The sequence below is a fragment of the Bos indicus genome, chromosome 25, assembly GCF_029378745.1.
Source record: "Bos indicus isolate NIAB-ARS_2022 breed Sahiwal x Tharparkar chromosome 25, NIAB-ARS_B.indTharparkar_mat_pri_1.0, whole genome shotgun sequence".
In the NCBI taxonomy this organism is placed as follows: domain Eukaryota; kingdom Metazoa; phylum Chordata; class Mammalia; order Artiodactyla; family Bovidae; genus Bos; species Bos indicus.
In genome coordinates, this window is record NC_091784.1 from 38,361,116 (window position 1) to 38,385,860 (window position 24,745).

Here is a 24,745-nt window from a genome sequence, read left to right on the forward strand (position 1 = left end):
GCTGAATGAAAACATGCCTCTGTCCTGTTGCAGTGAATGGCCCTTGGCCGAGGCGCACGGCCCTACCCTGCGCCCGCCCGCCCGCACCTGGTGGCTGGCCTGCGTCCCGCGCGCCTGCACCGTGGCCAGGCGGTCGTAGTAGCGCGAGATGGGGTTGTCGTGCTCGATGCCCTTCTTGGCGCAGCGCTGCTTGTAGATCTCCACCAGCGACAGCGAGGAGGGGTTGTCCTCCACCAGGCGCATCTGCGGAGACACGGCCACCACGCGGGGGACTGAGGAGAGAGGGGAGACGGCGGGTGAGGCGGGGACCGACCAGCAGAGTGCGTCACACATGTGCTCGAACACCCACAGCGCTCTGCAGAGCCGATTTCTCAATTCACTTATTTTGGGGGATTCTGAACTTAAAGGTGAGAGACTTTAGCATTGAAACATGTATAATATCATGTATGAAACGAGTCGCCAGTCCAGGTTCGATGCACGGTACTGGATGCTTGGGGCTGGTGCACTGGGACGACCCAGAGGGAGGGTAGGGGAGGGAGGAGGGAGGAGGGTTCAGGATGGGGAACGTGGGTATACCTGTGGCAGATTCATTTCGATATTTGGCAAAACTAATACAATATTGTAAAGTTTAAAAATAAAAGAAGAGGCTGGATCACAGCTCAGCCATCAGAGAGCTCCGAACAGGACCAGACACCACGCACGGCAACGGACTCCAAACCCGGGTCAACATGAAGGGTGACCACTGTTCTCTCTGGGGCTGGGGAGCCACAGGCACCGCCCCGCCCCACGTGACAGGTTCACGATTCACCCACCACCACTTGGTTCTGTAAAGACCTCACCCGAGGTTGCTGGGTGCCGCCTCAATGAGATGTCAGGGGCCTTCCTGGGGCTCCTCGACTCCAAGGCGGGCGCCTCAGGTGGTGCCCAGAGCAGATCAAGAAGTGAAAGTAAAAGTCGCTCAGTCGTGTCCGACTCTTTGTGATCCCATAGATTATACAATCCGTGAAATTCTCCAGGCCAGAATACCAGAGTGGGTGGCTGTTCCCTTCTCCAGGGAATCTTCCCAAACCAGGGATTGAACCAGGGTCTCCTGCACTGCAGGGGAATTCTTTACCAGCTGAGCCACCATAGAAGTCCAAGAAGAGATCAAAGACTGTGCTTAAAAACCATGTGGAGCATGCCACCTGCTCAGCCAACGTCACCAGAGCTTGGGCAGGCTCATGGGCGAGTGGAGACAGCTGTGCGCCCGGTCGGGGCCTGCTTCTCCAGGTGGGTGCTGGTCAGGCGCGTGTCCTGCAGGGGCTGTGCGCCACCAGGGTGTACCCAGAGGTGGCTGCGTGCATACCCGGAGGCGCCACCAGGGCGTACCCAGAGGTGGCCGCGTGCATACCCGGAGGCGCCACCAGGGCGTACCCAGAGGTGGCCGCGTGCATACCCGGAGGCACCACCAGGGCGTACCCAGAGGTGGCTGCGTGCATACCCGGAGGCGCCACCAGGGCGTACCCAGAGGTGGCTGCGTGCATGCCCGGAGGCACCACCAGGGTGTACCCGGAGGCACCACCAGGGCGTACCCAGAGGCGCCAGCAGGGCATACCTGGCGGCGGCCGTGCACGTACCTGTGAAGAACAGGTGCCTCTTGGTGGTCTCCTTCCGCTTCTCCAGGCAGGGGTTGAGCAGGCGCAGCAGCTGCAGCACGCGCTCCTCCCGCCGTGACTCGGTCAGGCAGGCGTCGTTCATGACCAGGTATGGGTAGATCTTGCCGTTGTGCCCGCGGATATAGAGCCTCCTGGCCGCCGTGTTGTGCTTCTGCACGATCTCCACCCGGGGCATGAACCTGCCAAGACCGCGGGCGCTGACACCACGCCACGCGCCCACTCCGCCCCTCTGCTTTGAGAGCAGAGCTTCCCAGACGACCAGTTGCGCCGAGGGTCTGGCCTCCGGAGTCAGAGGACACCAGGGACCCCAGAAGTGGGAGGGCCTGGGCCCTTGGGACAGAGGATCCGCTGCTGATGAGCCGGCCTGGGGCCTGTGCACCCTCGGGGCTCACAGCGGAGGGGCGGTGTGGGGCCCGCACAACCTTGGGGCCGACGGTGGAGGGGAGCGGCAGGGTCCGACTTGGAGGGCCCTGTTAAGGCCAGTTCCCAGCTCGCTTTACGTTTTAAATGGGATGCAACTCGCTTTGCTCTAAAAAATTTTTAACATCATTTGATTCTGTTTTGAATACTGTGCTTTCAGAGTATATAAAACACTGCAAAACTCTGCTTTGTCAAGTTCTACAAGCATTCAGAAAGGGTTCTTTTGAGAGCAAACACAAGCTTGACTCAGACAAAACACGGAACTCATGGGTTCGCCTGGACACGTGAAAGGTGCCCAAAGACTCCAATCTGAGGGCAGTCCCGTGTCCTCTCCCGGGGGCAGAAGGGAGGGAATCACAGTGTGAACCGCTGACTGGTCTCCCTGGATCATCTCCCGGGCCTCTCCCGGGGGAAGGCGTTGGTGACCCCAGGCCGGCCAGGCGCACTCACCGAGCAATCTTGATGTAGTAATGTGTCGGCTTTGGCATCAGAAACTCCCCGGGAATTTCCACCTCGGCCGTCTGTGCCGAGAAGTTGCTCAGAAACCGGCACTTCTCCTCAATGAGGAAGAATTTTGGAAGCTGCTTGGTTTTAGCCTCCAGGATTTTGATCCACTTTTTCAGTTTGGAAATCAGATTGTGAAGCTTCATGGATCCTGGAACACTGAAGTCAAAATCTGCAAAACAGAATATGATTAAGAAACATTTCAGTCACCTGGGTGATTTTCAATTCACTGTACAACTACGACTCCGGCACGGCCCAGGGAGGAAACAGGCGCGTTTTCTATCTAGTCTGTAATGAAGTGCTGTGAGGGGCAGGACTCCAATAAACAGCACATAAAAATGCCGACTGGAATAAACGGCGCGGAGCTCTGGGCCTGACACACAGCTGCTCCCACAACTCCACTCGTCATGCCCACGTGTGAGTTTAACTGTGCATGCGTGTCATCAGTTTCACGACAGTCGATGCACTTCTCTCGTGGGGTTTTTCCTCACGGCGTTTCTCCGGCTTTCCTTTACCATCTCACGTGCGGTCCTGTGACTAGCGAGGTGAACACGGGGGAGGCAGGTCTTCGTCCACTGGGACACGGGGCTGTGCACCTTCTCAACTCGGGGGCAGGAAGCTGTTATCAAGGCCTGGCCTGGTCTTCATGGAACGGGTTTCTATTTGCTGTTAACTTTTATCTTGAAATAAATATTCACAGGAGCACCAAGAAACCTAACAGGGAGGGCCACACACCCCTTCCCAAAACCAAGGCACTGGCACAACCCACGGGGCTGATTCAGACACGTGACCTGTGCGTGTTCTGTGTGCACGTGTGCATCCGTGAGACGCGTGGGGGGCGCCCCGCTGTGTATCCAGGAGGCCCCCGTCCCCCAGCTCTGAGCCATGCCCGCCTCCCCCACACCCGACGCCTGGCCACTGCTGGTCTGTTCTCCATCGTGACCTCACAAAGGCTTCATGATTTAGAAGTGCGTGGCAGGAATCCTGCTGAGAGCGGCCTTCTGCATTCAGCATAATTTCTCTGAAGTTCATCCAAGTTGCCGTGTGTGTCAGTTAACGCCTCTTCATCTGCTTTATGAGCGTGGAAGAGCCACACTGCGTGTCCCTTCTCCTTGGAGGGGCATCTGGGGGACTCGCGTTTGGGGCTGTCGCCACAAAGCGGCCGTCAGCGCTCGGCACAGCGTTCCCACGTGGGTCAGTCTTCCGTCTCCAGACCGACTCTCCGGAGCTGCCTTCCCCCGTGCTCACAGACGTGGAGCTGGAGCCAGGGCTGCGATGCTGCTGTGGGCGGAGGGGCAACCCTCCTGCACTCTCCAGACCAGAACCCAGGATGGACACAGGGTCGGCCCCTGGGGTGTGTGGCCAGAGGGGCTCGATGAGGGCATCTGACGCTCACTGCAGCTGGTGGTGGGTCAGCGCCTCGAGGCTGGCCCTCTTCCAGGTTTTAGCGCCTGTCATTTTTTCACATCAGAATCCAGATGTGTTCCACCTTTAAGGCTCTATTTCAGACTACATTTGGGTGTAGATACAGATGCACTTAGTATCACTTCTTCTCAGTAGTATAGGATGGTGTCCACAAGACTTCCATCTCAGACACCTCCGTTTGCTGTGAGGAAGAGACCACACGCGCTCCAGCTCCAGGGGGCGCAGCCTGGCCTGTGTGTGCCCGGGGGTCCCCGACAGGGACTCGGGCTGAGTGAGGGGCACCAAGGGGTCACACAGAGAGGTGGGGCTGGATCCGTGCTCCCGTGGGTCCAGGAAACGCGAGAGTCCCCTCCCAGTCCTGACACCAGAGCCACCACCAGGGGGATCCCTGCCCGTCACCGCGGAGCCAGCAATCTTCCACAAAAACCTGGCAGGCAGCAGGACTGCGTCCTAAATCCCTGTGTCTACCCCGGCTCCGATTCTTTGACTTTTCCCCTGGAGGGAAGGCCATGCAATCTCGGGGCAGGGGAGTGTCCTGTTTGCTTACAGTCTAACCTGCCCACCCTGTGCTGCGTTCCAGAAAAGCAACGGAGGCGGTTAACTGGGATGGGCAGGACCGAGGAGCAGGGTGAGGGGCCGCTTCCCCGGGTTGGGACTCACCGGTGGTGAACTGGCCCTTCAGCTTCTGGAAGACGGGGTCCTGGGCGGTGGCCTGGGCGCGCCGGGCCAGGGACTCGGAGGCGGCGCTGGAGAACATCGTGGAGACGTTGGACACGTTCTCCAGGCCCACCCCGAACGTGCTCACCAGCTTCTTGACGAAGTTGAGGGTGTGCGGCGTGATCTTGGCGTCCGACACCGCTCCGCTCTTCTCAAACGCTACGGAGTAGCACTTGGCCAGGCCCTGCTGGAGCTGCCTGAGGACCTGGGGGACAGAGACACGGTGGGCTCGCGCAACAGAGCTCTGCACTCGAGCAAGCTGCCCCCTACCCACTGGGCACCCACCCAGCCGGCCCCACCACGGACAAAGCTCTCGGGGCGCCAGAGTGTGCAGAACCAGGGTGGGGGGTACCCTGGACGCTCACGCCATGAGCTGCGTTCTCAACAGCAAGGAACAGCATCCCAAACGTTAACAGAAGAAAAAGACCCACAACCCCACCCTTTGCATCGCGCACACACCCTTCTGTTGTTCAAGGAAAAGCCTATTTCAGATCACATCCGTGTGCTGTGCACACACACAGAGTAACACAGCACTAACGAGGGGGCCTCGCGGCCAACCAGACAACAAACGCTGATTACTTATCACCGCCACTGAGGAGGCGGCCTGAGAACCAGCTCTGGCCCCTGGAGATGATGACCCCCGAGATGACCTTTGCCCACCCCACTGCTCCTTGGCCAGTGGTGGGATTTCAGCAGTTAGATTCGGACAAGTGAACAAAAGAAGCATTTTAAGGGCAGCAATGGCTTCCTTGATGTCGCCTTCGTTTCAAGTTTTCTGCTTCGGCGGTGACGACAGCACCAGGGTGCAGACGTGGAGACTCTGCGGCTCCATCAGCCAGTCCACCCACAGACACACACGAGCGGGGAGCTCGTGTGGACAGGCCGCATCTGCGAGGGCACCCAGACCCACGCCCTCCGCGGCACACAGACCCGCCGCGTACCTCCTCGTGCCAGTTCTCCCGGAACCAGACCATCTGGTCGACGATGCCTTCCAGGGAAGACAGCAGCGTCGGGTGCAGCTCCCGCTGCATGTGCATGATACGGCTGCAGCGCCACATGGGGGCCGTGGCTCTTATGGGCCCTGGATCTGATGCAGAATGGGACTGGTTACCCACTGAACTTGGCTGCTGCTGTCCAGAATCTGAGAGCAACACACACAACGCCGATGTCAGCGCCGAACTGACCGACGGGAGAGCCGGCGCTCCGAGGACCCCCCGGCCAGAGGAACGCTGGTTCCTGCCGGCGCGGGACACACCCCGGGGGCCTCCCGGGGCTGCGAGGCAGGTGCCCTGTCCCGGGGCGCAGTGCAAGCAGAAGGCGCACGGGTGAGGGCGCGAGGCGGGCGTGTGACCGCAGTCCAGGTGGGGGGCGCAGGCTCCCTGGACTCCCTCTAACTGCAGTGGGAGTCTGAGTTTTTTTTTTTTAAGGTCTGGCAAAATATTTCACAATTCATTCTTTGTATTAGCTCTGAGAATCTAGAAGTGTGCTTTCATCAAGGAAAGCCAAACCACAAATACAAATGACGTTAAAAACAAAGCTCGCTGCTTCGTAAGAAAAGCTACAGAACCCCTGATGCTCATTTTTTTAAAGCTTCAACTCACTTAGAACAAAAACCCTTAACTTTCAATTGACCCAAACTCCAATCCACCTAGCCAGCCAGGAGGTTGGCACGAAGACCCACCCTACAGAGGACCGGGAGCTGCCACCACCGTCGGGAGGAGGGAGTCACCTTCCTGGAAAGGCTCTGGCCTCGCAGTGAGTGTGTCTACGTATTAAAGACACAGCAAGTAAGCGGTGCTTTGACTGTTTACAGAGCACCATGCTTAGTGGGTAACTGAAACCATTAAGTAGGTTATTTCTCTACGTACCACAGTAATCGTTACAGATTAAAAACCTATTGTGAATAAGTTTTTACCTTTGGTTAAGACTGATTTTTTTCTTTTTCTTTAGGCTATACTGTGTGGAAATGGGATCTTAGTTCCCTGGCCAGGGATCGAACCCGTGACCCCTGCGTTGGGAGCTCGAAGCCCTAACCTCTGGACCACCAGAGAAGGCCCAGGTAAGACTGCTTTCTGTGCGGATTCTTCTGGCAGCTGAAGGTGTGATTCCTTGTAACACAGTAAGTGGCATCTGTGCTATTTATCAGAACGCGTTTATAACTAATGAGTTAAGTTCAACTTTTGTTTTTTGTTTAGTCACTCAGTTGTGTCCACTCTTTGTAACCCCATGGACTGTAGCCAGGTTCCTCTGTCTGTAGATTTCCCAGACAAGAATACTGGAGTGGGTTGCCATTTCCTCCTCCAGGGCATCTTCCCGACCCAGGGATCGAACCCACAGCTCCTGTCTTGGCAGGCAGATTCTTTACCACTGAGGCCCTGGGTTTCACATATTTTCTCCTACTTATGGATGAGATCACTGGAGTGGATGAACACCTTGTCACACTACGGAGAAGGGGAACCAGCAGCCCCCGGGAGGTCAGGTTTCGTCTTCCCACCCCGGTGTCCTCCCAGCATCTGAACACAGACGGGCCCGCGGGCTGGAGGGGAGCTGCCGGGGCGTGTGCTGGTGACAGTGGGAACCCGGACGCCCTGGGGACCCGCCCCACGGCCTGGCCGCTGCCCCCAGGAGACGTACCGCTCTTGTAGCGCTCCCGCTGCTCTATCTTCAGCGTCAGGTACAGGGTCCGGATGGGGAAGTATACAGCCTGGGGATACACGCGTCCCACCTGCTCAGAGAGAGTCAGTCGTGAGTGGGAAGGGGCCCGCACCTGGCCGGCACCACTGACTTAGCACAGACAGGAGGCCGGACTGAATAGCAAGCCCAACGTCCAGTTTAGCCAGAAAAGACCCAGGCAAGAGCAGCCTGGTGTATTCCATCAGTCTCACCCACCCAAGACTCCTCCTGGCAGAGCAACCTCACTTGTCATCTGATCTAACCTGAGGGGGCAGACACTCAGGTGCCTGCCTCTCAGGCCAGTGACAGAGAACACAAAATGCCAGCCGTCTTCATTCACCAGAACTGAGAGCAGGCTGACGAAGGGGCTCCCTGGCGAGTCACTTCACTCTGTGTAACTGTAGGACGCAGGGGACTGGCCTTTTTCTTTTAGGTAAGAAATGCCAGTTTTGGTCAACTAGAGTTCTACGGCTTCTTCAGAAGGGCTGAGCAGACGTTACCCAGCTTGGCCACTGGCTGCAGGAAGGCTGGCTAATGTATGTTAAGAGATGTCCAGTGAATGATGATACCAAACAGAATCTACGTCTTTGACAGATCAACTCCAGGTGAAGTACCAGTACCCAGGACCACAGCCGCAAGCGCTCAAGGAAGAATGAAACCACTTCTGGGTGCCGTGTAGATGCTGTGCATGAGCAGCGAGCGAGCAGCATGCCCCGGGTGCTTGGTTACAGGTTCACGTGTGAGAGGCTACATACAGGACTCTGTAACTTGATAAAACAAACGCCATCAAAGGCACCAATCCCAGACCAAACGGTATCCACATGTCCCCTGCTCAGGGCCCTCCCCTGCCTCTCGGCCTTTGCGCAAGAGGAGGATAATCTGGAGCAGACCTCAAACACGGGTCATGACAGCCTTTCTACAGGCCCAATCCCCCGAGCCTGCCCCAGTGCACACGACTGTGAGCCTCCAACAGCGCGGCTGGGCAGCTGGGCCAAGAGCAACAGACCCACAGCCTGCCAAGCTTTCTTCTGGGGCTCAGAGCTCCCGGTCCAGCCCGTGAAGGGGAGTCAGCCGTGGGCACTGACCAGGCACCCGCGCCTGGTCAGTAACCCGAGTGCTCGCCAGGGACCCTGCATTTTAACGGAAGGCGTACTTTATGTGTATCTTACGTGGCAACGTGTGTAAGAGAAGAAGTCAGCATCCTGACGCCATAAGTCCAGCAGACCACTGCCCGCCAACCCCGCGGTGCTCTGCAACTACTGTCCCCTCTGCTTTACGTCAGGTGACAGCTAACTGCGCACGCCTGCCCATCCATCTTAGTTTCAAAACTCTGAGGGTGCACATTTTCTTTCTTGGAAAAAAGGATGTGAAGGGAAAACACCTTGTGACCAAAGAGGCCCTGCAGGTCCCACCTGGCTAATCAGGTTCAAAAGCAGCTTTCCCTCGGAGCCGACCAGACAGGTGAGCAGCTGCGGGATCCAGGCCAGCCACTGGATGGGCGGCACGCCGATGCAGTACTTGTCCACGGCATCTGCCAGGGTGTTCTTGTCATCGTCAAAACTCAGGAGCCACAGCACCTAAGACAGAAGGGCAGTCAGGGAGCTGAGCCAAAGTCTCCGGTTCCGGTCAGGGGCGTTCCCGACATTAAACTGCCACACAAGGCACCTTTCCTGGCATCATGGGAAACATGGACAAAAGGCCCAACTGTATGATGAAACTTAATAGAGCTTACAGATAGATGACGCTGAGAATATAAATACAGTTTTCGTCAAGGTTTAGCTTTAATGCCAACTACTAACTGACCTGGTCAGCTGGCTAGCGGTGGTCATGTGGACCCCACGGGCTCCAGTCTGTTACCCACACTTGTGATCTCCCCAGAACAAAATGGACTTCTGCTCAGATCTCAGGTGACCACCACCACCCTAGTGCGAGGCCCCGCTGGCAGTCTGCCGTCAGGAGACTCTGAAACCATCTCATCCACAGGAAAGCACACCCAGAGCTGGCCGTGCAGCGGCTCCTCGGCATGACTACAGCCGGCCTGTGTCCGCAGTCGGCTTTCACCACTTGGGATGTTCAGTCCAAACTCTGACGTTAGACCAAGGAATTCTAAAAACTCCTCACCTTTATTGGACAAAGTAAGCGGAACAATCTATTCTTAAGTTATCTGCAAGAACGGATTCTGGGTTGTACGGATGTGTTTCCCAGGGAAGCCAAGAGGGTGCACGCTAGGAGGGTGCTCAGGCTCAAGCAGCCATCCACTAGGCACACGTGGATACAGCCCTGTGCCCAGCGCTGCAGTGGGGTACCACGGGACGACCTCACCCTACAGGAACCCAGGGCCTCAGCATCACACAGACTGGCTCCAGCCTGTGTGCACGGCCCTGGGAGCGAGAGGTCAGAGCCTGAGGCGCGCGGCAGGGTGCGCTCCTGGCAGAGCCCTCGCAGTCTGCAGGAATCCCCGTCCAGCGGGAGGCCCACAGCCACACCAGACCTGAGCTCTAAGACCCACCCGCACTCCAGGTTCCATTTTGCGGCTAAGAAGTCCTCTGACCCCAAGAATGTCCAGGCCTCCACTTTCCAGCTTTAAATAGAACCTACAGACTCTGTGTGCTGCCTCATGCCCAGCAGGGACCAGGAGGTCGCTGAGCTTCCATCCAAACTAAAGGTTCCCAGGAAGGTCTCTGGTCAAAGCGAGTTCCTCTGGCCTCACCTTGGCCAGGTACTTCCTCGACTTGCTCTCGTTCTGGTGCCGGCACGCGTGCAGGTAGCAGGTGATGGCGGACACCCCGAGATGCAGCTGCCGCTCCTTGACGAAGATGTTCTCCAGGTAGTCACCCCACATGGCCCAGGCTTTCACCAGCACGTCGTGCATCTGCACGGCTGCAGAGAACGCTTTGTTCGCTTCCTCAGACCTGGGAGGACACAAATTGAGACCGTGAACACCGCGGGACAGAAAACCAACCGTCGTGAAGTGACCAATTCGGGGGCAGCTGGTACATTTAAAATGCTCTGTGACCACCACCTCTACGGAGGCTGCGAACATTGTCATCACCCCAAGGAAACCCCGAACCAAGAAGCACCACTCCCCACTGCCCCCAACCCCCAGCCCCGGTGGCCACCCATGGAGTTACTGCTGCTCTGCCTCTGTGGACTGACTACCGCACATCTCACATTAATGGACCCACAGACGGCGACTTTTTGTGTCTAGACTCTTTCAATCAGCCTCAGTGTTTCTGAGGTTCATCCATGCTGACGTTCATGTCAACACTTCACTCCCTAGAGAAGGAGATGGCAGCCCACTCCAGTATCCTTGCCTGGGAAATCCCATGGACAGAGGAGCCTGGCAGGCTACGGTCCATGAGGTCACAAGAGAGTCAGACATGACTTTGCAACTAAACCACCACCTCTGCCAAAAGGTTTAAAGTAAAACATAATGTACATATCTTGCACCAAGTCAGAAATACTCAACCCATATTTAAGAGCTGTGTTATGTATGCTAATCCAAGAGGGTCTGGTGATCCCTGTGATTAAAGAAACATGAGGTTTATGTCTGCTGTTGAAGAAGCAGCAGCATCTCGGCCACTGTGGATCACCCTGGAAACATCCCATCCCTGCTCCCAATTACTTAGATTGTTGAAGCAAAGACAATTTGGTTTAACGAACACAAAACTGCTTTAATGGTCTCAAAAGGTTTACAGTGATATAGAAAAGGCAAGCACAGAAACGAACAGTTACAACACAAGTGGTAAGTAAAAGGTGTGCTATGAGATTTAGAAGAGGGAGTGGGTAATTTCGGAGTTGGATGGGCTTAAGAAGGCCTTAGGGAAGAAGTCATGTTTGAGCTGGGTTGTGAAGGATGATGGAGTTCACCAGAGCTCAGGATGAAAGGATGGTAACGAGGAAAGGGGGGCCGTGCAGAGTCCTGCAGAGAGTTCTCACAGCCGGTTAGTTTAGTGTGAAGCACTCTGATGGGAGATGTGCAGGAGAGGTGGGTGTGCGCCAGATCACTGAGGGCCACCGTGCTCACAAAAGTGAGACCAGGGCGTGGTGAGGAGCCAGGGCAGGGTTTTGAGCAGAAAAGTGGGGTGATCCTTCTGAGACACAAATCTGACTACTTCGTGACCATGTTGAGAATGTGTGGGAGAGCGAAGAAACTGGAGGGAGGCAGGAGGCTTGAACTAAGGCAGTCCAAGTGCATGTGGGGTGGGTATGTTTGAGAGGTGTGCAGGAGAACTGCAAGGACTGATTTAATAATTAAACGAAAGAGAATGTGTGTGTGTTAGTCACTCAGTCATGTCCAGCTCTTTGCAACCCCATGGACTGTAGCCCGCCAGGCTCCTCTGTCCATGGAATTCTCTAGGCAAGAATACTGGAGTGGGTTGCCATTTCCTCCTCAAGGGGATCTTCCCGACCCAGGGATCAAGCCTGGGTCTCCTGCATTGTAGGCAGATTCTTTACCATCTGAACCACTAGCGAAACCCAAAATGAAGGGGTGCAAAGCTTTAATCATTTAGAAAAATGTTAGCTATATTTTTATATTGTTGACATTTAAAATCATTTAAGCATCAGATTGGATTAGGTAAAACTTAATAGGGAATTCATAAACGTGGAAAGAAAAAATATTAAACACACTTCTAACGAAGGTAATATTTTCAAAGCATGAAATAAATTATTGACTAAAATGTCATAGATCTGCTATATGAATTCAGATTTACCAGCCTTATTTTAAGTAATTTTCATATAACAAGAGTTTCAACAGATAAGAAAAATATTAGACTACCATAGCCATAGCATCTTTGAAATGGAATATCCTACAGTTTTAAAAATCATGGTTGTATTTTTTATTATTCTGTGCTTGAGCTTTCATTATAAAACTCATGTCTGTCCACATATAAGCCTGAATTCCTGAATTCCACATATGGTTGAATTCCTGGATCAAAGATTTCAGAAGAGAATTCAGCAATGTTCTTCATCACACAAACTGCTCACCACAGAAAGCCTGGCCCCCTCTGCTCATGATGGAGCATGGAATTTTCAGGTCATCCAAGGGGTAACTTCCTGTTAAAAAAGGCTTTTAATTCTTACTAGTAAATAAAAGTTACTTATTTCCTGGTAGCTCAGACGATAAAGAATCCGCCTGCAATGCCAGAGACGTGGGTTCGATACCTGGGTTGGGAAGATCCCCTGGAGGAGGGCATGGCAACCCACTCCAGTGTTCTTGCCTGGAGAATCCTCATGGACAGAGGAGCCTGGCGGGCTACAGTCCATGGGGTCTCAAAGAGTTGGACAAGACTGAGTGACTAAGCACAGCAACATATTAAAGAAAATACCACTTCATTCTTATAATATTCTACTGTTTGTACACACCACATTTTGCTTATCCAGTCATTTGAGTAGTTTCAATATTCTGCTACTGTAAACAGAACTCTGTGAACCTTCATGAACGACTACCTGTTTGAGCTCCTGTTTTCAACTCTTTTCCATAAATACCTAGGAGTGGAATTGCTAGGACATAATTCTTCGTTTACAGTTTTTTGAGGACCCACCACAGTGTTTTCCAGTTGACTGACCCCTCCTCTAAAGCAAGAATCACCTCCATAAAAGGAATCAACTCTGTTTCCAAGACAGCACGCTGAGAAAATGGGGCAATGAAACCATTATTGGCAGTTCCATGGTCAAGCAACTCATAGCTAAAAAGTACCACACTCAAGCCAGCTTTCTGATCCTGCTGCAAGTTACTACTTTCCTAGATACAAAAGCTGAACACCATGTCTGATGACTGATGCCAACTCATGTCAATTTCTAGCTTCATCTTCACATTGCTTTTTAAGTTACAAACAATTATTTAAATAATCTGATGAGTCTTTCTCTCACCCGCCACCTATATAACATACATACTTGTTAATCTGAGCCAAGAACATCCCCTTCAGTGCATAAAATTCAGCCGTCATCTCTTTCGTGAAGTATTTTAAGTTTGTAGATTCAATAACTTCAAGGCCCTGTTTGTAAAAACAGAAAGGTTCTTGAATTTGCTAGACACTCATTGAAAACCTCATTAAAATATTGATCCAGGCAGTTAAGTCCTAAAGGTCACTGACAAATGTATTTTAAACTGATGAGGCGTGCCTACCTAGAATATTTATTGACTGACAAGGAGTATTTAAACTGAATCACTAAACACAAATTCAGTTCCAGACACCTTAATGGTATTATTTTTTCCAAAGCTTTAGATATCTTGTCAGTTTCATTGTTAATTTCCCTCTGAACATAGATAGCCCAAATCTACATATGCCCCCACAGTCCTGCAATTTTTAGTTTTCGTTCTATATTACCCAAGAATATGGCAGATTAGAGACCGTGGCATATAATTCAAATACTCGAGTGGCTTCCTGTCCCCTTCTCGTTCTGGCAGAACTGCTCCCTGAGACCAAGAGTCCCACAGCGCTCCAGTCCCTTTTCCTGTTGTCTGAGGCAGGAGCTGGCCCAGGGACCCTCACTGCCAGGGCAAGGACGGGCACTGGGTCCACCTGGCACCCTACCTGCATACACTCGTTCTTGCCCATGACGCCTGCCAGCTGGAGGTAGCATTTGACCTGCTGCCGAATCTTCTGGAAGCAATCCACAATAGGGACAGTTGGAATGGTGTGGATACGACTTAATATATCCAGAGCCACATTGACCAGGCCCTGCTTCCGGGCAATTTTTCCATATTGGATAATCGCTGAAGCCGACGCGTGAACCCCAAGCATAGCATTGTTTGAACTTGGGTCGTGCTGAGAACTGTTTTCATATGCAGTTACAATAGCTGGAGAGGAAAGAAGTGACATTTCAGTCCACATCAGACATTTCTCAGTTTAAGGCTTAAATAAAAAATGAAACACACACACAGGGCGGCTTATGAACATGGGAAGCTCTGTGATCAGCCCGCGTTACTCTGCCTCGCGTTTGCATCAAAGGGATGATCTAAGAAGCACCAACTCCCCGGTGGAGAGCTACCCTCTTGGCCAAGGCTGCTCTGGATAAAAAGAGGCCTGGCAGGTGTAGGGAGAGCAGCAGAGGGGCCCAGGGAAGCTGCGCAAGGCTCCACCCGGCCCCCCGAGGGCAGGTCTTAGGAGTGGGGGGCCTTCAGAACAAAGGGCCAAGACCCAGAGCTCTGATCCCACTAGTCCACGCCCCTGGGGCCAGCAGGCAGCTGTGTGGCAGCAAGTCTGTCCCGGGTGGAGAAAGGGAGCAAGGAGGGAAATTCTTCCCCTCTTTCACCACCTTCATCTTTACCCTCGTCATACCAACCACCTCTACCACACCTGCCAAGAAACAGAAGATTCGGTAAAAGAAAAAACAAACAAAAAGAGAACAAACAGAAAAACAGCCAAGACATGAAACCGGAACAGTGGGTGTCTGAAAATTACATGGTGGAGGCATGCCGGACCAGGTGGGTTTACCCTGGTAATGATGCTGCCGCCACATGAACACGCTGCTCCAGTGGGACAGGTCGTCCGACACGATGGGCAGCCGGTTCCGCCACGTCTTCACCACCGTCTTCATGTCGTGCAGGCTGTTGTTCCTCCCCAGGTTGGTGGGCTGCAAGCCTGCGTTAATCTGAGCAGCTTCCTGAAGTTCGATGATTTGCTGGGCTGCCTAAGGGGACCAGGGTGAGAGATTCCACGGTGAGCAGGGCGCAAGGATTGGATGAGGAAGGCAAAGCAGAGCTGACCAGGAGTGTCTCCTGTGAAGGGCCCAGGATTCAAGAGGATGCTCTGGGATTTACTCAGATGCGGCATCTGACTTATTCCACGCCTCACACATGACTCGGGATACCACCCCCCCCACTCTTAAGACCTCCGCCTCCGGCTGCCGTGACACCGGAGCCTAAAGAACAGCGGGGTCCACGCTGCCCCCTCCCGCCCCCACAACTATCCCTTTGCCCTCCCTCTGCCCCCCGCTGAGTGTGGCTCTCGGTAGGTCTTTGACAACGCCTCCTGCCCTCAAGTTTTCCTCCGTCAACATCTGAACCCCAGGGCCACGTCAATCATCTCGAACACGGCTCTGATGCTCTCTCCTGGCTGACACATGTATTCTCACCACCCGCCTACCCATCTGTCCAGGCGCCCCCCCTTTACACCCAACACATGCTGCTGGCTGCAAACGGGCGGTGCCCTCTGGAGCCCCTCTCGGCTGGGGGTGGGGGCTGGGGCGCAGCTCTGAGCCTTTTCCCACTGTTAATTTCACACTCTGTTCCCCATAGCGATTCTTCCCTTCTCTGAATCTTGGGTTTATCTGTTTGTCTTCACATGGCACCGAGTCACAGACGCCCCCGTAAAACTTGGCTTCTTACGGATATGCCCTCTCTCTTCAGCCTAACTCTTTGAGAAGAAATGTTTTTAAACTCTCTGAATTGTCTGAACCCCCAAACACAGCACCAAGTTCAGGACACAGTATCCTTTTGTTTTGATCTTAATTTTAAAAATTGTCTACAAGAATTCACACTTTCCATCCGTATCTATACTTCAAGTTTAGTTAATTGCACTCAGATTTCTGAAACCCTAATGGGTATTTGTACTGTAACAGCTTTACCGAAGTATAATTTAAACATCACTGAAAGCACCCTTTCAGGCGTACGGTTCAGTAGTTTTTAGCACTGAGCTTCCTCAACTTACCATGGTGTCATGTCCCAACACACTCATCATAAGTTGAAAATATCTGAAGTTGAGAATGCGTTTAACACACCGAACCTACCAGACGTCTAGCTTAGCTGACCTGAATGTGCAAAGAACACTCACACTACCTAACACAAGGCCTGTTTAATGATGAAGCACTGATTTTCTCACATGATGAAAGTGAAAAGCAGAACGGCCGTCAGCAGGGGGCTGTCCGCCGTCAGGATCTCGTGGCTGACCAGGTGCTGACGCTCGGCGCCACCGCCCAGCACCAGAGAGCATCGTACACGCATGTTGGTCCGGAAAAACATTCAGATCCAGGATTCGAAGTATGGTTTCTACTGAACATATACTGCTTTCAAGCCCAAAATAATAGATACGAAAAGGGAAAATATCAAACCAAAGAGATAAAACTGCTTTGATGAACTTCTGGTTCACTATGATGAAGACAAGATAATCTAAGTATATTAATAACTACGTAATTTTAAAAGCTTATAAAAAACTACACTATAAAAATTAATGTAGCAGTTTTAAGTCTCAGAACTACTCTTTCCAGAGGAAAAAAAGTGTGAGCATTGTGAACTACTGTTAAAACGGCAGCCTACAGTTATCCCTCATTCAGCCACACTGGGAGCTGCTCTGCGCCAGACGAAAGAGGCCAAGAGCTGGCACGACCCAGGGTGTGTGTGTGTATCTGCACGTATGTACGTGCGTGTGCACACACACAGGGGCCGGGAGGATGGGAAGAAGGAATTTCCATGCAGGGGGCGGTGTGCACAAGGGGGCTGTGGGGAGTCACTGACCGGTGGCCCGTGTGGCTGAACGAGTCAGAAACAGAGAGGATGGAACACAAAGAAAGAAACCAAGGCGCAGGCTACTTAACTGCAGCCTTGGAGTCTCAGAGGGAGAGGCCCTGCTCAGACTGAACAGCAGCAGCACACTGAGGCTGGCACGGTGGGCATCAGAGCATACTCCTCAAGCAAGAAAACCATCACAGTCACCCCTGAGGGAGGCCTTCCTTCACCAAAACCCCTGGACGCCCCGAACACCAGAAGCCACGTTTCAGTCCTCTCCCTTCTGACTCTAGCTGTCCTCTCCCCAAGCCCGAGTACAAATGGTGGGGGAGGACGGGGGGAAGGAGTTTCCTCTGCCATCCAGCTCCGCTCACAGCCCTCAGCCTGAACGGGAGGGGCTCTGCTGGGAGGGACCCCCTGGAGAAGGGCTCCCCCATCCCCCCAAGAAGGGCCCCTGAGAAGGCACCCCGTCCCCCCGAGAAGGGACCCCCTGGAGAAGGACCCCATCCCCCTGAGAAGGGCCCCCCTAGAGAAGGCTCCCTCCTCCCCCCAGGAAGGGGCCCCCCTGGAGAAGGCCCCCCATCCCCCCGAGAAGGGACCCCCTGGAGAAGGCCCCCAATCCCCCTGAGAAGGGCCCCCCTGGAGAAGGCTCCCTCCTCCCCCTGGGAAAGGCCCCCCTGTTCCCCCGAGAAGGGCCCCCCTGGAGAAGGCTCCTTCCTCCCCATGGGAAGGGCCCATCCTGGAGAAGGCTCCCCGCTCTCCCCTGGAGAAAGGCCCCCCACCCCGGGGACGGGCCCCACCTGGAGAAGGCCCCCCTCCCCGAGAAGGGCCCCCCTGGAGAAGGCTCCCTCCGCCCCCCGGGAGGGCCCCACCTGCAGCAGGGGCGTGTGCACGTGCGACACCACGTGGGGCAGCCGCCGCCACTCGCGGATGGCCAGGCTGCTGGCCATCTCCACCAGGCGCTCGATGAAGCTCAGCTGCTGCTCCTCGGGGTGGCAGATAGCCAGGTACCCGCGGTACATGTTGACCTTCCAGGCCATCTCCTTCGGACAGCTCACCTCTACCTGGGTGGGGAAGAGCATCACACGGAGGCAGTGGGTATACTTCCTCTCAGCGCAGAGTCAAAAAGCAAACTTTTTGGTAGCCAGTTATGCAAAGCAGTAAAGAGCAATTAAGCTACAAACAGACACTCGTTTTCTCTGGAGAGAGAATGCATTAGATATTTTTCTGAACACTCTCCTTTTCCAAACACCAAAGTGCGGCCAATCTCTCTGGCTACAAAGCCTTGCCACCAGCTCCTTGCTTTAAGATGACTTTTAGTTCCAAAAAGGGGAAACTGATAAGACTCTGTTATGATACACCAGGCGAAAAACCTTCAAAGTCGGCCAGGGAATTTCAAAAGGCTTAAATAAGTGCTCATCTCCACTCTGGTAAGTATCCATATAAATCTGAATTGTCTCCAACTCACACTGTTATCCTGAGAAATCAATCTAACTTGCTCCACATTACATACAGAAGCAGAAGACAGCGATTCAGGTTTCTAAGAATATGAGTGAACATTCACAAACTTTATGGTCACTTAAGTCCACATTTATTATCCACTGCAAAATGTTCCCCAGATCTCTCTCGTGTCCTGATTATCAGTTCTCCTGATGAGCAGATGGAGCCCAGCATCACGTCTGCCCCTCAGCCCAGGCGGAGGCCCCACAAGTGCCTGGAAAGCCCCTGCGTGTGCTCAGCACCTTCTAAAGAAGGTGTTAGAACTCATCGCATCTTATCAGCATTTTAAAAACTGTAAATAAAAAAAAGTCTTTTCAAAAATAACCTCTTTGTATATAAGAAGATGAAAGAACACAGAGATATTCTTGAAAAAATTTTACAGGACTTGCTGTAACAAGATCAGTTAGATATTCATTCGGAAGCACCTCTGGAAGTGACAACGGAAATGACACATCAGAGCCGAGTGGCTCTCAGTCTGGAGAGGGCAAGAGCAGTGATGGTGAGAGCGACACGCTGACCTGACACGGGCCTTGTCTGGTGACATCTGACCTTGGAGCACAGTCATGTCCGTGGCCCCTCCTGCTTCTCAGTAACCCAATCGTGAAGAAACTCAGGGAGGCAAACTTGGGAACACAACTGCTTCCTACAGGGTCCTTTACGATCACAACCTTCCGTCTCACATTTTCTGGACTTAAACACTAATTAAGACAGGACTTGTTTAATCATACCTACTCTCTGGAACATTAAGAACAAAAGCATCTCATTTTTCCTCTGCTGAAAATATTACCTCATTTATTAAATCGAACCAAGAAATATACTGCTGCAAGCAGCCGCATAATTGTAAGATATAAGAGAAAGATTTTTTTGAAGTACTGGTAAATAAGTAAATAATTCAGTACTATCAAAAACATTTGAAATTAATTTACTGCAGATTACCCATAGTGCTCATTAATATACTTTGAGCTTTTTCCAATCAGTAAGTGCCTTAAAACTGGGGGAAAATAATCAAGAACTTGTAAAACAAGAAACTCATCTGTCAGACTTATGGTCAGTATGATACTGCACATATCCTGCTAAGTAAGACCTCAGAAAGGAGAAAAAGAAACACTAGAGTGAGCTATAAATATTTTTATATTGATATAAAATAAAGCACAATATTTATCAGAAAAAAGGACATTAAAAATGAATTAAAAAAAAAAACCACCAATGGTAAATGCAACCTGTCAGTAAACTATTTTTGTTTACTTAAATAGTGACTGGTTTACTTCTCAGAGTAACTCCCTGCATCAGAGGAGCCATTTCCCGATCCCAACCTGAAAGTCCAGACCCTGGGCTCTATAACCTCCCTGTAGTTAATGGTTTGTGGCTATTCCGGTTCTTGCACCTTCCACATTTTGTTCAAAAGCAGCAGCAGTGGCGAAGTAAGCACGGGAGCCATAATACAGGTAAAGTTTTAAGTCAGTCCTTTCAAACACACGGCCTGTAACCTCCGTGCGCTTTGAGCCTACACGTCAAGAAAGGAAAACCACTGGTGTGCCTGTAAGTACGCCCTCACCAGGCCAAGGGGCAAGGTGAGAGCAGGACTGTGGTACGAACCCCTGAGCCCCGTGACACAGACACCACAGGGCAAAGGTTAAAACCTGAGCAGCAAAGGGGCGCCAGGGGAGAGAGACACAGGAGGGAGAGGAGTGAGCCACAGGCACGGCTGCGTCGGCAGAGGCCGAGGCGCTGGCAGGGACGTGGGCTCGGGCAGCAGAGCTGGGCCGTCAACCCCGGCTGCCGATGCCCCGCAGAGGCTCCCAGGGCGAGAGAGACCTGCACCTCGCACTGAACTCCTCCGGATGGAGTTTAACTTCTGAAAAACGTGCAGCTCAACCAAGTTAAGGGCTCGACTTCACCTACACGACACGGTTACCACTTCTGTGATACAAGATACGCTTTGAACGTGATACTGCTTTTCATGCCACAAGCTTACTGACAGCCCGGCCCCGCGCTTGCACCACACTCACACCTGCAGCGCCTCTGCCAACCAAATCCACCGGTAAAACGGCCTCTGCTCTTCCCAGTGTCTCAGAGTCCAGAGTCTCCACACCTGACACTTCCTGTAACTGAAGGATGAACTAAAACCAAGTTATCATTTAACTCAGACTCAGGAAAGATGTTCGTGAAAACCAAAAGTAACTCTTACTTCCCAGGAGCTATCTTGCATCTGCCAAGGTACCCCGTGTGATGCAAGTGAAGGGAGACCCCCCGAGACTCGGGGCTTTGGAGAAATGGTCCCTGTGCCTGCAGAGACTGTACCCTGAGTGTGGACAGGTCACGGTGTGGGGGGTACGGTCCTCACCTGCACCAGCGCCTCCTTCATGGCGGTCCAGTTGGACACCCGCCAAGCACACTCCAGGACCAGGTAAGGGTTGATGTGACCTTTGGACTGGCCGTACTCCGTCAAGGCTTCCCATTGGTTCAGCTCCTTAGAACACCTGGAGACCAAGGATCGGCCGGAACTCAGTGATTTTAAGCTACTTCCATTACACAGAAAGGAAAAAATGTTTCCCCCAATAGAGAAGGGTGGGCTTTTGTGGGGTGCTGCGGTGCTCGAGGCACTGAAGCAGGGGCCCCCATGGAGCAGCAAGAACAGCACCCCCACAGCAGAGCAGAGCTCCGGGCCAGCAGAGGCAGGACTCAGTCACTTTCTCCAACACACACTCAAGTACTCAAGCTTTTAATAGCTGTTTCTCGATTTTTGTTTGTACTTTTCTTCGTGGGACCATAAAGAGAGCAGCAGAGCCCCTTTCTAAAAATACTTGTCAGGGAAAATTTCAGACTTTCCACTGGCTCCCTGCAGTGACTCCTGGCTGTGTCCCCGCTCAGCTCACCGGATCCAGTGGTCCTCCCAAAGCTGGTACTCTGGGAAAATGGCGGGGGAAGCGTTGCTCCTCTCGTGTTCCTTCTTGGCTTTATCCATCGCCTTTTCATACGACTCTTGCGCCTGTAAAAGTTAATAATGCTTTCAAACTGCTGCTTACCTAGCAACTGCTGCACGACCACTGCTCAATTACTTAGGGCAAACCGGATCACAGACCCGGGCCCGTTTCGGGCTCTCAGCATCTCCACCCAGAGAACGAGAGTGAACGAGCTGGCGCCTGAGTCCCCGCCCCGAGCAGAAGCAGCGAGACTTCGTGCAGGTCTCCACCCATCAGTGACGGCAGCTGGGCCACAGCTCTGCCTCTGCTTCTGGAATTTCTGTGGCTCGGCATCCTACCCGGGGCTGCGGCCACGCTCAGCGACCCCACTACCGAGCAAGGACAGGCAGGGGGACGAAACCCTCACGCTCCACGAACCCCAACGGGACAGAGGACTGCAGAAGGGAAGCATCCACGCCGGCCTCACTGACAGTAAAGAACTTATGACTGAGCGTCAGTGTTCATGTCTCTAAAACTGAGGCTTCAATCTCAGAGTCTGTATGTGGACCAATACATGCTTCCAAGAAATCAGGAAACTTCTTTATTTAGACAGAAACTGCCTCGAGGCTACAATACCACAGAACCTCCGTCAGCGCCTTCCACCACCCACGAGGCCCGGAGGTTCCCTGGCGGTGCTACCTGCTCAAAGAAGCCGTGCTGCTCGTAGGCGATGGCTGTGGCCGTCTCTGAGTACTTGCAGCGCTTCTGCCACAAGCCCGCCCACATGTCTTCCTCTTGCAGCAGAGAGTAGAGCTCCGCAAGGGAGTCCAGGATCTCCTGGAACAGAACGCAGTCTCTGAGTGCTAAAGGGGGAATACCGTGTTTCCCCAACAGGGCAACTTCACGGCCCCTAATCTGCCACCACCGGGGAGAGGCTCATCAGGACGGGTGAACACGGAGGCAGGGCCTCACCTGCTGGGGTGGAGTGATGCTCTCCTGCTCATAGAACTCGGCTGTCTGCTTGGGCTTGATCTGCAGGCTCAGCCCCTTCTCAAAGGCCTGGTGCTCCAGCATCAAGGTGGAGCGGAACCAGAGGTTGTGGGTCTTGCCCAGGTACTTGAGGACGCAGGGCCGGATGGGGATGGGCGGGACGCACTGGGACATGGCCTCCACGAAGCAGTTGAGGGCGCTGGGCTGGCAGTCCCGCTGCACCTGGTGGCTGCCGCTGCACAGGAACGGGCTGATCTCGCCCGCCAGAGCCTGAAACCCAAGCGCAGGCTGGGGTTGGCCGGGGCCTTGTGCAAGAACCAGCCCGCCTTCGTGCTTTCCCCCAGCGTCTGGCACGCGTGTGGTAACTCACGCTTGGATAACGCTAGTTCCCTCAGCCTTTGAAACTTAATCAAGAGTTTCTTTCACGAACACTCCTCAAAAGCTAAAACTGTATTTTTCAAAAGAGGACTTAAAGAAAACACAGACTCACATGCTGCTGTCTGTCAGACAGGATCTTCCACAGCCTGGGGAAGAGCTGGACCCATGTCTTCTCGGCCAGCGTGGTGGAGATGTGGCAGAGCTGCACGAAGGCGCTGAGCAGGGCTCCCGTCTGCAGGGCAGAGACCGTCTGGCACCAGGCCCCTGGCATGCGGGTGCCGCCCGAACTCCCTGCCCAGGAAGCAGGACCACCCACTCTACCCGATGCTGCTCCACTGCCTGACGTTCAGAACCTGAATGGATGTCGTGCCGAAGTGAAGCCTGAGTTCTGGGCACCACAGACCCCTCCTGCTGTGCCGAGCGGCTAGTATGGACGCGGGAAAGGGGCTCAGTGACATGCCCACATGTCTAACCTCCCAGAGCACCTCTTAACGTTACTGATTTCACCATGTCCAAGAAGTACGAACACTACGCTGACCCGGAAGGTGCAAGCAAGAGATACACAGATGCCATCAAAGCAGAGGCTGCTGAAGACACCAAGGGGAAACAGAGCTGTATGCAGAGAGTCTATGTTATTTGCCAGCAGGCGTAATCCTGAAGAAGAAATCAGGAACCACGAGAGGTCAGAGTCTCTGCAATGAACAGTGAGCAGATGGAGAAGCAACTGGAATGGATAGGACTGGACCAGCACGCCCCACAACCGGGGCCAGAGCTGGAAACTGGGGACCCAACAGGCACATCAAACCCACAAACGTGGCTGCCTCTGCCCACAGCTCCGCTGTCTCTAAGGTGTGAATTTCTCATAGTCAGGTTTTTGGCAGCTTGAAGCCCACCTTCCCACATAGCAACACACAGTTGATGCAGAGGTGCTCGGGCACACGCCTGCCAGCCCACAGTGGGCCCTGCGGCTGAGACAGAGACACATGTGTCAAGATCATCTTGTCCCTTTCACCCAAGAGCGGACCAGGAAGGGAGCTAACCCCAGACCACGTCCCTGTCAAAAATGCAGAGGCCCAGGGTACAAACATTCCACAGAAAGGGGGAGAGAACAGTCAAGTGAAGAATGCTCCTGTCTGCTACTCAGGCTGCCCTGTGTGGAAGGCTGCATTGAAACCAATCTGGCTGCCCTCACATGGCCGCTCCCTGCCCATCGGGCAGGCGGCTCCTGACTCCACGTTAACATAGCAGAGGCCAAAGCTCTCAATGATCACGGACCTGCCCCCAGAAATGCTCGCCTCAAGCTATGAATACGGGAGCCCATGGGCTCACAGACTGTTCAAAATATAGGGGGTTGCGGAGAGCCACCATCATTGAATGGGGGAGTCTGTAGGCTCATGGACTGTTCAAAATACCGGGGAAGGGGAGAGCCACCATCATCCCCCAGACTCGCACAGACCTTCACCTCCCGGAGCGTATCAAGAAATTTGTCATGTCTGTTGGTTAACATGTGCAGCTGGTTTCCAATGTCCTTCTCAGACAGCTCTTTGGTTTTGGGCGTGCTGGTCTGATCGCCAGGAGCCAGTTCAATATCAATCTCTACATCCTAAAGAATACAAAAAACAAACATGCAAAACCAAAAGGTCAAATAGTTAAAGAAGATCAACACACACAACTTTCATAAGCTTTTTGTTACATTTTTGCCAAGTAAAACTTCAGTTTCCTGGAAGTCTGATTATTTAAATAATCCTGAGTTCTAAAACAAAAGACAAGCAAATAAAGCTAGATCAGATCTAGCGCTTTCTTACATGATGCTATAAAAATGTCAGCATTTTGCTGTCATGTTTGGATTATAGAAAGGAAAATAAAAAAGAAAACACAACTTTAAGCACCATAAAGACTACTAGGAATCACCGCCTGCCACTCCTGAGAACGCAGCACAGACTGGTTTACTTGGATCAAGACTATCATCGGGGCCAATGCACAGCACCTTGTGGGCACAGGGCTTTACACAACTCGTCCCCAAAGAGGAAGGAATCTGATTTCTGTCTGAAGCTTCTGGGAAGTTAACAGTCAGCATCCCATCGCCAAGACTGGGCTTGAAGTCAGGTTATGGAACATTTGGTGTGTGT

The 24,745-nt window shown here is 53.0% G+C and overlaps 1 protein-coding gene and 1 long non-coding RNA gene across 10 annotated transcripts in view; one reads left to right on the plus strand and one right to left on the minus strand.

Annotated features, from left to right (window-relative positions):
* The window catches only part of TRRAP (transformation/transcription domain associated protein), a 90,526-nt gene that overhangs the window by 4,907 nt on the left and 60,874 nt on the right, over nucleotides 1-24,745 (minus strand). For 6 of the 9 annotated variants that reach the window (XM_070780187.1, XM_070780188.1, XM_070780189.1 and 3 more), the window contains 18 exons: nucleotides 24,073-24,219; nucleotides 22,729-22,848; nucleotides 22,221-22,508; nucleotides 21,948-22,085; nucleotides 21,222-21,334; nucleotides 20,690-20,825; nucleotides 17,718-17,909; nucleotides 14,804-15,032; nucleotides 13,934-14,199; nucleotides 13,293-13,393; nucleotides 10,105-10,306; nucleotides 8,800-8,971; nucleotides 7,356-7,439; nucleotides 5,663-5,862; nucleotides 4,665-4,926; nucleotides 2,526-2,751; nucleotides 1,617-1,834; nucleotides 88-272 (listed from right to left, as the gene is read on the minus strand). In XM_070780187.1, coding sequence (XP_070636288.1) covers nucleotides 88-272; nucleotides 1,617-1,834; nucleotides 2,526-2,751; nucleotides 4,665-4,926; nucleotides 5,663-5,862; nucleotides 7,356-7,439; nucleotides 8,800-8,971; nucleotides 10,105-10,306; nucleotides 13,293-13,393; nucleotides 13,934-14,199; nucleotides 14,804-15,032; nucleotides 17,718-17,909; nucleotides 20,690-20,825; nucleotides 21,222-21,334; nucleotides 21,948-22,085; nucleotides 22,221-22,508; nucleotides 22,729-22,848; nucleotides 24,073-24,219 — 3,279 coding nt within the window. Of the gene's footprint in view, nucleotides 1-87; nucleotides 273-1,616; nucleotides 1,835-2,525; nucleotides 2,752-4,664; nucleotides 4,927-5,662; nucleotides 5,863-7,355; nucleotides 7,447-8,799; nucleotides 8,972-10,104; nucleotides 10,307-13,292; nucleotides 13,394-13,933; nucleotides 14,200-14,803; nucleotides 15,033-17,717; nucleotides 17,910-20,689; nucleotides 20,826-21,221; nucleotides 21,335-21,947; nucleotides 22,086-22,220; nucleotides 22,509-22,728; nucleotides 22,849-24,072; nucleotides 24,220-24,745 lie in introns of all 9 variants that reach the window. The other 3 variants (XM_070780191.1, XM_070780192.1, XM_070780190.1) reach the window with 3 other exon arrangements.
* LOC139179766 (uncharacterized) lies at nucleotides 557-8,941 on the plus strand. Its single transcript, XR_011564125.1, has 3 exons — nucleotides 557-1,464; nucleotides 1,578-7,439; nucleotides 8,800-8,941. It is a non-coding gene; the product is annotated as an uncharacterized lncRNA (long non-coding RNA).